The sequence below is a fragment of the Punica granatum genome, chromosome 2 (assembly GCF_007655135.1).
Source record: "Punica granatum isolate Tunisia-2019 chromosome 2, ASM765513v2, whole genome shotgun sequence".
Classification (NCBI taxonomy): Eukaryota; Viridiplantae; Streptophyta; class Magnoliopsida; order Myrtales; family Lythraceae; genus Punica; species Punica granatum.
The window spans coordinates 7215742-7228060 of record NC_045128.1 but is presented as its reverse complement, the minus strand read 5'-3'; the positions used below and the strand labels follow the sequence as shown (position 1 = coordinate 7228060).

The 12319-nt window shown below is 45.4% G+C and overlaps 1 protein-coding gene across 1 annotated transcript; it reads right to left on the bottom strand.

The window, feature by feature from the left end:
• Positions 1–337: 337 nt before the first annotated feature.
• Positions 338–1938, bottom strand: LOC116196943 (probable xyloglucan endotransglucosylase/hydrolase protein 25). The gene is made up of 3 exons (XM_031526905.1): positions 1626–1938; positions 1290–1483; positions 338–1003 (listed from the first exon to the last, which is right to left on the bottom strand). Exons 1-3 carry the CDS (start codon positions 1902–1904, stop codon positions 622–624), a joined length of 855 nt encoding a protein of 284 aa, XP_031382765.1. The 5' UTR covers positions 1905–1938; the 3' UTR covers positions 338–621.
• Between the last annotated feature and the right edge of the window lie 10381 nt (positions 1939–12319).

The following is a 12319-nucleotide window of genomic DNA, read 5'->3' as shown; positions in this document are numbered from 1 at the left end:
TATTATATAGCAATATATTAGAAATATCCGGCAAAATTAGGCAGAGAATCTTGGTACCATTCTGTTTGTTATGTTCTAATCTTTAACTGAATTTTAAACAAATTTCTTAACTGTAGAGTGGGGATGGAGTTCGAAACACATCCGAAAATCCGAAAGCACCTCCGGTTCAGGGCCGGACTGATGTACTGAGAAAGTATTATTCTCGGATTGATAGATGGAGGATGTCGCATGATCTCACCAAAAATAGAATTTATTCTTGAAACAATTTTAAAAGAAAGAAAGTATCCTAAATATACAGCTGTGGTTTTGGCATTAATAATTAATGGTACTGGTAAGTTATTTTTTCCTGATAGCGGAAAAGGGCCGAAGCTGAGTCATACATCGATTCCTTTGATATCATACAATAAAAGAATCAATTTAGCAAAATATAATAAATAAATAAAAATGAACTTCTTCTTCGTTAAGGAATTAAAAGAAAAAAAATTGTTCATCACACACGTTCTTGCCAATGAGATCAGTCCCATTGATTAGGTAGGCAGCAGAGAACTATTAATGAGCATAACGGCCGGTATCTCAATTGAAAAAATTGATCGGTATCAATTTCTTATAAGGATCTCCTGGTCATGAGAGAGTGCACTCGATTGGAACAATGGGGAACCTTTTCTTGTCGACACAATAGTTGTATATCATGTACTTGCTCTGGACTGCCTTGAGCCTGTTCTGACCTGCAAGGTCGAGCTTTTGGATCATAAATCTTTTCGAGGATTTTGGCTTGCAAGATGACCTGCCGTTTGATATGATGCAGGCATCGTAGTTGAGGTTCCTGAATGATGCTGTGAAGGGCGCGAGGGTCCAGTTGGTCTTGACGAGGCCGCCGCGTGTAGCCCAATCATCAGCGTCCCATAAGCTACCAAAGACTCTCATTGGCTGCTTCATCGGGTACGGGACCCCTACTGACCGCAAGTTCTTGAACTCCCTTATGGGTGTATTGTCTACATAAATTCTGATTCATAATGAGTGTAATTAGAGCTAGCCCGAAGCGAATCGTATGGGAAAAGAAGCAACTTTTAGATGATCAATCCATGATATGTAGTGCGTGGACAGGCCAAGAACATGTCTACAGGCTGCTTTAGCTGAATCATATACTTGGTGCTGATTTTGATCAAATTGCCAACCCAAATTAATTCGAGTGTTTTAATGTGCTAGAATCTATCGAAAACAGACGGGGCGATGCCATTCATCTGATAATTGGAAGAGTTGCCGGTGATCGATGATCACTTGATACTTACATGATGTTCGAGGGATTCCATACCACAGAGTAGGTATGGAAAGCTGCAGTTGGATCGAACCAGAGGTAGAACTGCTGCTCCCTGTTTCCTTGGCCTCCTGTGAATATGTTGGTATGGAGTACGTAGGGATGGCCAGTCAGGTTCCCCAAGAACTCAAAGTCAATCTCATCCCAATTCAGTCCCGGAGAGCGTAACTGCAACAGACCGCATTTACTATATGCGCGAATAAGGGACTTGACTCGGGCCACATTTGGCCTAATGGAGGTAAAAATTTTCCATATACGTGGATCAAGATAGCCATACGTTTAGCATTGACATCAAGAAAGAATAACTTACGTAATAGGCAACGACTGTGCCAGCAGAGTTGCCACGAACTAGCTTAATCTGCATGTCGAACTTCCCATAGAGGAATTTGCTTTTCGACTGGAGCCCAGAGCCCGAGGAGTTGTCTAGGGAGAGGGTAAGGAGGCGGCCATTGTTGAGGAACTTCCCTCGGCCGTCTCCCCATGTAATGTCTACCGTTCTGGAGATGGGACCGGCTGAAGCCTCTGCAGCCACGAAAGCACTTGTGACCAAGAGGGACAACAACAATGACAATGGAGCCTTCGAAGCCATGGAATCACTTAATTCAGAAAGTTCTTTTTGGGCTTTTTCGGGAAGCAAGTGCTTTCGAGGATGGATGAAGAAGGGCACAATGAAGGGCATTTATACGGCATGACAGGAGAATGGGATATCATGGGTTAAGGTCAAATGTTGTATGATGAAAAAGAAAACAGCTGGACATAACGTCATAACCTAAGAAGGATCAACAAGTTTAGAAAATTGAAATTTGTCTAATGTGATGATTGATAGTCTGATCCTAGTCATATACTATGCATGTTCTTTTAAGCATTTTTAGTTGTTTTATTTGATTAATAACAATATATTAGCATGGATTGATTCAAGTGGTTCAACACCTCTATATTCATAGGTTTGAATAATGTGAATGAAGAAATTTTACAATCGAGAATGTCTTTTTGCTACTCATTATATATGGCATTATCGATCGTGTGTTAAAAAGGGAATTCCCTCACGCGGCAAAGGATGTGCTGACCACAAAATCCTGAGGTACAAGAGAGGCTTATGAAGAAGTCAACCTGCAAGGAAAATTAATTAATCATATACACTATACTATATAAAGTCTAATAATATTAATATTTGTCACCTAGAATCATGACTGCATGTCCACCGTATATACTAAATATATTTTCCCTCATTGTAATTGGAACCTGCTACATATTGATAACATGGGCACCACCAATTATGTTTTCTTTTTAGATAAACTAGAAAATGCACGTGCGTTTCACGCAATACCATTTGAAACTATGTACGAATTGATACTTTATATCAGTTTGTTCTCCAAAAATCTCACATAATTTGCAAGATATGCACTTGTACATGGTGGCTAAAGAAGTCAGAGGGGTAATGATAATTCACCATATTTGCGCGATTCAAGAATTAAAATTGCTGACAATTATTTATAGACTAAATGACAAGAGAAAAGAAGAAATAAAAATTCTAAATAATATTATTTATTGATATAATTTTAATATAGAACCAAATCTGTATATCTAAACCTAAAATGCTATCTTTATTTGCTCCAACATATACTGTTTTCTAATAATTAATGTGAATTGGTTCAGGTAATTAAATATATCTTCTCTTAAATTAGGTCTTGAATTTAAATGGGAAAAGACACAACTGAAAGAGTTTTATCCCTTAATAAACTAACCAAACACGAATTCGGATTCGTTGAGCACATTGAGTTTCCGAATATTAGATGATGATGATCGAAAATTCTATCTCATAATAAAATAGAATAATACCTTCTATGGTTATTTCTTTTTAGATATAGAGTAGACAATTGATTAATTAGCATAAGCAAAAATATATGAATTTGCACATGTAAATTACGTGCAAAATCACGTTCTTTCTAACTTATTTTTAGGTTTACCGTGTACTTTCAAAATTTTCAATTAAATCGCAACGTTTCATATTTGCTTCAAATAGAGCACACTGTCAATCTCTGTATTAATGAAATCTCTTCATGCATAACCTTATTTCAGTTCGGTATGCAATGAACTTATAATCATGGAATCATTTATAAGTTTACTAGATCGAAAATTTATGGCATTCAAAAAGTTATATCAAACGAAATTCATTTGATTGACATCACCTACCAATTTGACATAGATCCAAGATATTTCATCGAATCATATAAAAGAGCTGCATAGCCCAATACCATCATACCTACGTGCCTCATTACTGAGATATACCATAAGAGCAATAAGTTGATTCGAGATCTCGCTATCAACCTCTTGGCCTAGACTATGGGTAGTTCAGGTGCACTCAAAGTCTTATACCAAGAACTTCTTGACGAGCTTTGATATGATCAGATTTATATATGGTTATTGCTTCTGTGAACATAGTCGCTAGATAATCCTAGTGTGTTACATGAGGCAGCTATAGTATGCTTTCAGCAATTATCCGCTCCTTACTTAGCTACCCAGCGTTTACCGTGAGCACGATAACTGGTACACCTGATGTCAGCACCCAATTTTGGTCCACCGGCTTCAGAGGGGCAGAATCGTCGTTTTTTTGCCGCCCGTGAGGGAAGTATTTCCGATTAATTACCCGAGTATTCACGACTTTTCGGAGATAGCACATTTTCCTAATCTAGCACCAATTTTATGATTTTTCAAAAATAATACTATTTTGGGACGTTTTCAAATTTCACGTGCATCGACGTCAATTTTCAAAATTCGGGACAAAATTCGAGATTGAAAATAATTTTATCGCGTAATATCGATCATCAAATTTTGCGAAGCGTGATGGCGGTCTCGAATTATTTTTCCGACGTCCGATCAAGAAGACGAGATTTTTAAATTTATACGCGCGTCGATTTTGAAATTCGAAAAAAAAAAAAAAAAGTCAGCAACGGTCAGAAGTCACTGACTTCTGACCGCTGCTCCTCTTTCATCATTTATTTTCCTGTTCTTCTTCTTCCTCTTTTCTTCTTTTCTTTCTCTTTTCTTTCCTTCTTCTTCTCCCTCCTGGCAGGGACGGACCCGAGCCTCCCGCGCCGCTGCACCCGAGCCTGCCACACGCCAACTCCTCTGCACACGCCAACGTCTTCCTCTTCACACGCGAATGGATTTCGTGCACGCGATTTCTCTCTCTCTCTCTCTCTCTCTCTCAATTCCGGAACAAAACCGGAAGCTCACACGAAAAATGGGGGCGGAGACGAAAAAATCCCGGAAGCTCATCGATTCTCTCGGAAAAATTCCTACTGCCCACGCTCTCCCTCAGCTCGTTCGGACGATTCGCCCTCAGCTCCCGGATTCGAACCCCCTCAGCTCACGAACTCTCTCTAAAATCCCATCCTGACTTTCCGCCGAGATCCACAGCTCGACCCCACGCCGAGACCCGCAGCTCGCCCACGGCCAAAAAAAAAACCTCCAGCTCCCTCGCCGAACCCGCAGCTCGAGTCTGCCTCGCCCACGGCTCGGCCGCCGAACCGCCTCCTTTCTCCCTCTGAGTTTCCGTGTTCTGCTAACCGGGTCGGTTTCTCTTTTTCGGGTTGAACAGGCACGCCATCCAGCAGCTCGGCCCGCGCACGCCAGCCCAGCCCAGCCATCGCGGTCCGGTCCGGCCCACTAACCGCGGTCCAGTCAGGCCCAGTCTGCCCTCATCGGCCCAGTTCAGCAGCCAAAGGCCCAGTTCGGCCCGATACCCCAGTTTGGCCAAATCCGGCCCAATCCGGCCCCTCTAGCAGCCCAACCCGTCCGGCGTTTTAAAATTTTTTAAAATTTTTTTATTTTACAGATTCACCCCCAATCTCCCGAACTAGGTAAATCCTCTACTTAGTGGCATGTTTAGGGCTCATTTGCCAAATATCTACGTTTGCTTGGATGAATATGATGTGAAATGAGTGTTATTGGATCGTGTGGGTGATCGGATTCGTCGCGAACTCGATTTTACGAACTTTTCATTTTGTCTCATTTCAGTCCAGAGGACGCATTTTTATTTTTTCAGATCTGCCCTGAATTTTAAAATTGTTTCCAGTCAAGTCCCGGTCATTCTAATATCTCCATATCAGTCCTGAACTTTTCGTAATTTTTAAACCAGTCCCTGAACTTTTCGAAATCTCCAGATCAGTCCTGAACTTTTCGGAATTTTTAGATCAGTCCCTAAACTTTTTGCAATTTTCAAATTAGTCCCTGAATTTTTCGGAATTTTCACATTAGTCCCTGAACCTTTCGAATTTTCACATCAGTCCCTGAATTTTTCGGAATTTTCACATTAGTCCCTGAACTTTTTGGAATTTTCAAATCAGTCCTGAACATTTTCCAAAGACATCCAGCCCTTTCCTACTTGGATCACCGACCGACAGCGCGTATGCCATGTTTAAATATTTTATTCTTGTAATTATATGTATACGGCATGACAACGTGTGTGCTTTGCATGATTTTCCGCTTTCCATGAATCGGTGCCGTTTTATCGATTTCGTTGATATCGTGTTTGCGTGTATGTTTGTATGTGTTTATCATGATCATGGCGGCACCGGTTATGTAAATTTGTATGTTCGCCGTGCTTGATGTGGTGATATGCTCTTGATCTGTGCTTAAAATGCTTTATCGTTTAAATCGAAACCTCTCATGAATCGGGTTAATCATGCAAACTCGACTTAAAATTAATTTTTAAATCCTAAGGCGATCGGGAATTAGGATTCGCATCGGACGGTCCATCAATGATCGGCTCGACGGTCCGAAACCCGAATATTTAGAGCATTTGGCAAAACATTAATTAATTTAATCAATAATTTCACTAACGGGGTAATTGGACGTTCACACGATTAATTAATTCACTTGGCCCTTATAATTTTGTACGAATTGGTAATAAACCGGTAACACGCGTCGATAGGTTGCAAACATGCGTTGGTGCCCTTCTCAAAACTTGCAAATTTTATAAAACTCGAGACACGTAGTTCGATGTGACATGGATGTCTAGGAAGGACTTGCGCGTCTTGACTCGAGGCCTCACCTGATTTCAGGAAACTCAGGTCTGGACGTGGAAGTTCTTCTTAGATCACTTCCGGATAGATTAACCGATCTTTTGGCTCTTTTAGGGTTCTTGACAACCCTGGAAGGTCCAGGGGATCGGTTAGCGCCGGTCACAGGCCGAGGTGGCCCGCACCGCGTAATCTCTCTTTCTCGAAAACAATTTTTATCTCAAGGGCAAAATCGTCTATTTGCAACCTAGCGACACCCCCCTAGGGTTAGAATAAGAGAAACATGCGGTATCAGGGTAGGGATGGGCTACCTATCTAGGCGCAGGTTCATCTGCATAGCCCGCCCTATCCGACCGATGAGTTTTTGTTATTCTAGCATAGTCTCGGGTAGTTAGTTCGGGTGGATTAGCTCAAAATACAAATACCGAATTAATTGTATATTCGGCTAAGACAAAATGGGCAATAGTGGGATAGGCACTAGGTTTTAGGATGTACAGGCGGAATCAATGTTTGGTAATAACCTGTAACAACCGTAGTGTCACAACATAGAACAACCCTAAAAATAACCCACAAACACAAGGCTTGACAACAGACGTCACGTACGTCAGGTCCTCATAAAATAATGCCAAATGCGAAATACCTTCCCGAGGCGATCCTTGATCGATTCACACCTTGTACCTACTTTGTTTGTTTTAGGGTAGGATTTGTATGCCAAGATACCCCGGTTAATAATCGGTTAATTCACGTAAATTCGGCAATAACAAAATCCCGTTGTTTGCTTATTTATGCCCGTTTTGTTACATTCTTGCACTTGTTTTGTTATGCGGATCGAGCTCGATCCCTTAGGATGCGACCCATAGGGGATCCAACGCCCTACCGTAGATCACGGGGTCTACCCCCCCTAACACTGAGCGCATCTTAATTTCAATTCCGGTCTTTTCAAACCACACGGTGAGCACGAGTGGAATAATAACCGAACGCGATTCGACCGGGATTCATTTGCTGTAATTTGTATTTTATTTATTTGAGAGGACAATGTAAGGATTTATGTTGTACATTTATTCATGTAAGAATCCCGGTCGGAGAGTGGACGGTCGGAGTGTTCCTTCGAATTTACGGTGTCAAAACGCGTAAGATGAGCGGAACCTAATTAAGCGGTAATTAAATTAAAATGGCAAGCCTAGACAAGCTAGAGTACCGATAGGGCATGCGAGATATAGGCTCGCATGTAACAGAACCCCCGAATTCGGAACTTCGGGTTTCGCAGACCATATGCCTTAGCAATTAGGTGTACCCCGTACCCCTAGACCCGGGTAACTTGCCGGCCCTCGACCTTCGGGTCGTAAAATGGCAAGTGGCGACTCCTTCTCACGTGCGTCCGTCGCGCGTCCCCGGGAAGGTGGACACTCCCAAGCCGCGTTGCATAGGCGCGCGCACGGGTGCCCCGACGAGATGAAATTCGGGTGCGCACAGCTTGGCGACTCCACTGGGGACACTTAGAGGGTTCGGGCTCGTTCCCGCTTGCTTTGTTTGCTTGTTTATTTACCGCTTTCTGCATTTCCCGCTTATCTACTTAACGCACTTTTATTTCCCGCACATGCATTGCATATCATACTAGCTTCTAGGTACCTATGGGTCGCGTCCCACGACCGGTAATAGGAGCATAGGTTAGATAGGGGTTCGAAGTAGGGGTACGGCGCGCAGTTCGACTGCCGCTTAGGCCTTGAAAAGAATCTCGCTCGGTTTCAAGGAATTGACACCCTTGAGTCGGGAGCCCCCATCCCTACGTAGCACGGTCCCCGTAGTACTAAAACCATGCATTCTGCAGGAGCTCCATGCCATACTCCAACCCGGCTCCGACAAACATTCCACCATGTCGGCCTACGTGCCACTTGAGTCTTTTCTATTTCAAGAGTGATGTACCTTGTAATTGTACTAAGCCGTGGGCATTTACTTTCTTCGCACACATGCATCATCCGTTTTACAAAATTAGGGTGTCATTCATATGGACGAGTCCTAAGTCGGTCTTCCTTTCGTCTTAGTAAGAGACGCCTTGCTCGGCCTCTTGTTCGTGCCTCGACAAAGTCCGTCAACACAGGAGGGTCCCACTGAATCTCCGCAAACCAAGACCGGCACACTTGCCAGGACATCCCCCACTTCAGGCACAACCACCATAGTCGACCTCACCAACAACATGATCGATTACCTTCGCCGATAAGCTGCTGAGAAAGATGAGGAACTGGTCGACCAACCACAACCTTAGAGGGAGCTCGCTCAGACCCACTACACAAATTCAATGCCGCGCTCGCTCGAACTTCGAATGTGGTGGAAGATCGACTTAGGGCTTTATTTTACAAAATTTACATTGTACTTTGAACCTTTTGAGTCAATGTGAATGATGGCATTAGTTTTGGAAAATTCACGCATCGCATGCACCCTACTTATTTACCGTTTTGCATAACATCTAACATCTCACCATGCAAGTGAGTGAAGTCCTTCTTCGCAGGTAGACCAATCACGACTTTCACGGCAAGGCAAGCCGTGGCCCGAGGACCGATCCACCTTCCTTGGCAAAGCTAGCTTCTCACTAACCCCGCGCAACTAAGCGTCATCGCGTGATTGCAAACACGTCTCTTCGCGTAACTAAGCACATCTACCAGCACAATCGAGTGCGTCCTTTCGCGTCGTGCGAGCATGCCTCCACCTTACCCATGCACACACCCCCAGCACGCTCGCACAACGCCTATCAGGCTAGTTCGATCCCCTGTACTCTTGCGATAAAATTGCGAACATAGTTTGCTCCTTCCTCGTTCCCCTTTCCCATTGCAGGAAATAACCGACAAGAAGGCAATCTGAATCCCGAACGACCACAATCGAGACAGGAAGCACTTCTCTGCTACTTCCGTGAACTCCAAACACTGAAGAACGACCATCCCTCCACGAAAGACCACAGGCGACAGCTCCAACGAACATAGCATGTCCCAGCCCACCCGCCACGGGGCTTCTAACCCATTCACATTGCCGATCGAAGATTGGGCCCAACCCACCCTCCGCTATGGCCATCGACTTGCTACTGCAGCAACATACATTCTCCTTCAAGCTCTTTTACATTTATTCGCATTTCCAAACAAGCTCTCGGCATGAACGAACCATTCAAGGGGCACTTGAAGAATCTCGAAGACGCCCTATTAGTTCTGTCGGACCTGTTCGACTCGCATGTCCCAATGGGACTCGGCTCCTCGAGTTTTCCCTAGGACGGCTGCGCAGACCAATCCGCAATCAGGGAAAGTACAACTATGCGGTTCCCAGTCACAGTCTAACTGCTCCAGCGTGGCGATGACCAGACTCCCGAAATTGAGTGTCCCCCACGCGCGGCACCCCTTGGGTCGTGCGCTGGATGAGGGAATTTCTCATGGGTCCACCTTACATTTCTTACCACATATTTCACCGTATAATCACCTAATACATCATCTTCTTTGTCATCATTTACAGGGGCACGACGGCTACAAGCGAAGAGCGATACACGGGTTCACACCTCCGCGAGAACTCCTATCGGGTCTCTCTCCTTATACTCCGACAGGAAAGAGGCTTGATGAGGAAGTACCCCCTTTTTAACGAAGTCGAAGACAAAAACGACTGAGTGAGCCACATGCTATCAACCCAACCATCTCAGTCGATAGCAAGCATGGCCCTCGAAGCAAAGCACGTACGCCGACTTCAAGAGCACCTATCCTCCTAGGGGTACCCTCCACAGGAACGACAAAACTCGGTCAGGAGCGGCGTTCGACGCAGACCACGAAGACCAGGGCATCCGCGGTCAACACTCATGCCGGGGCAACCTTGGTCACCTGTACCCCAGGGCAAATCTTGTTTTCCTTTTAGACGACAGGGGAAATCATTTGTAAAGTTTGCAAGGACGAGCAGCACGAAGTTCGGCTTTCGAATATCCAGGAGCCAAACCTCTATGAAAGGCCAGACATCACGAAATAGGGCAAGGCACACCAAAGCGACCACGCAATGTAAAGTCGAGGAGTTTCCAACAAATACACGGGGCACAAAACAAACCCCAACTGCAAGAAAAAAAAAACAGAGCGGAAAGAAGCGGGAAAAACCCGCCAATGAAGAGAGAGAGAAAAGACGCGGGAAAAACCCGCCAATGAACAAAACAAAGCACCGCCGAGATATAAAACTGCGGCACTGCCAATTCGAAGAAGAAATCAACAAACTCCGACAAAAAGGGAGCAGCAGACGTAACTCCTCGACGAAGACATAACACAATGCACTCGGAGGTCGAATCTTTCGAACCTTTCGTCCTTGCAAACTCGAGAGACAAAATAATCAAGCCCACTAGGTCGAAAACCCTTCGGGGCGACCTAGGCAAAAGCTAGGGCAAAGAGAGGCGCGGCTGAAAATCCCGAGGCGGGCAGTCGTGGCAAAAGGAGAGCGAATCCCCTTTAGGTTGAGAGGTACGGCCCCGAGGTGGGTAACCGTAGCAAAAGGAGAGTAAAATGAGAGATAAACAAAACAGTCACCCTAGGCTCTCGCACACTGCGCAGACCAGGGATCCCCAAGGAAAATGACCAAGTTATCTACTCCAACATGATCCCCGATCGGCTCTCCTGCACGACTCAAGTGTCAAAGGCGGATTCTTCCTCAAGCACAGCGGGCGACCAAGCACGCAATCCAAGCAGTTCAAGACAGCCAACACCAACCGAAGGACGGAAGAGAAAGGGGGTACATGTCGCTGCAGGGCGTGAACCCATGTATCCTTTTGGCTTGGGACAGCGTGCTTCCTAAGCTTTCTCTTTTCTCTTTGTCATTGCATAACTCCAAACGGGTCATAGCCACCCTACAACCGGCTACCACGAAGCCAAAATCCTAGACACTCATCTCCGGGAGTCAAGTCATAAACACTTTGGAAATGAATAGATTGAGGTCTAACCAAATTTGCACATAAATCCCCAGGCGGGTCACAAACGCAGCCGCCCTACGGTACCCTGACGAGAAGGGTCCTAAGCCAACGGACGCGTCGAATAATAGACAGAGCCGCTAGGGCATCATTGAGAATGTCTCGATATGCTCGTGCATGGCCAACAGGAGCCTTGGAGGCCTCGCATTGATGCCTTCGAAAATGGGATCTCATTCGCATCGCCAAAGCAAAAATTCTCTACGGGTCGCCCAGGCGACCCGAAACTAAAGAACATGCGTCGCGAGCACATCTTTTTACCTGTGTTTACAAATCGCTAGTAATCCCATGACTTACTAATGATGACAGGATCACAGGTAAAACAAATGCGGAAACCACGACGGACTCTGATTCCCCATCCCTCGAGGTACGTGGGCACTTCGTCTAGAACTTGAGCCCTTCATCGCAAGACCGGGGCATCCCCAGCAAATTACAATTGCCCCTGCGACAGAGCCGGCACCCGGCAGAGCAACGAGCAACCGCCCTAGCGGCGAGGTCGGCCTCCGGCAGATCAGCACATTTGGGGTAGCATTAGCCCTGCACATTCAGCGTACACCACCGTTCACACGACTAATAGAAAGTGGTGCTCATCTCTGCGGGAGAGCCACGTGCAATCCTTACTCTCCACCGAGACAAGATGCGTCTTGGTCCCGAGAGTTAGTCCAACCCACAGCCCTGCTTCACTATGGCAACATTCACAAGCAACAGCATCCCCGGTGAATACAGTGATCAGACCATTCCTGCCAAGAACGTGACACAAGTCACCCAGCACGCGTCCAATCACGTGACAAACTGCAAGCCACACCTACCACTGCACCATCCCAACAAAGCCATGACCCAATGCCAAGCGCCCCTTTTCGGCGTCCCGCGCCATTCCTTAACACTAGTCGTTGCTTCTGCATTCCCTGCATTTTCGCATCATGCCCATCTTTACTGCTTTCCGGACTTCGTGTTCAGGACTCCGTGTCCATCTTTATTGCTTTTCGGACTCCGCGTCCAGGACCCCGTGTCCAT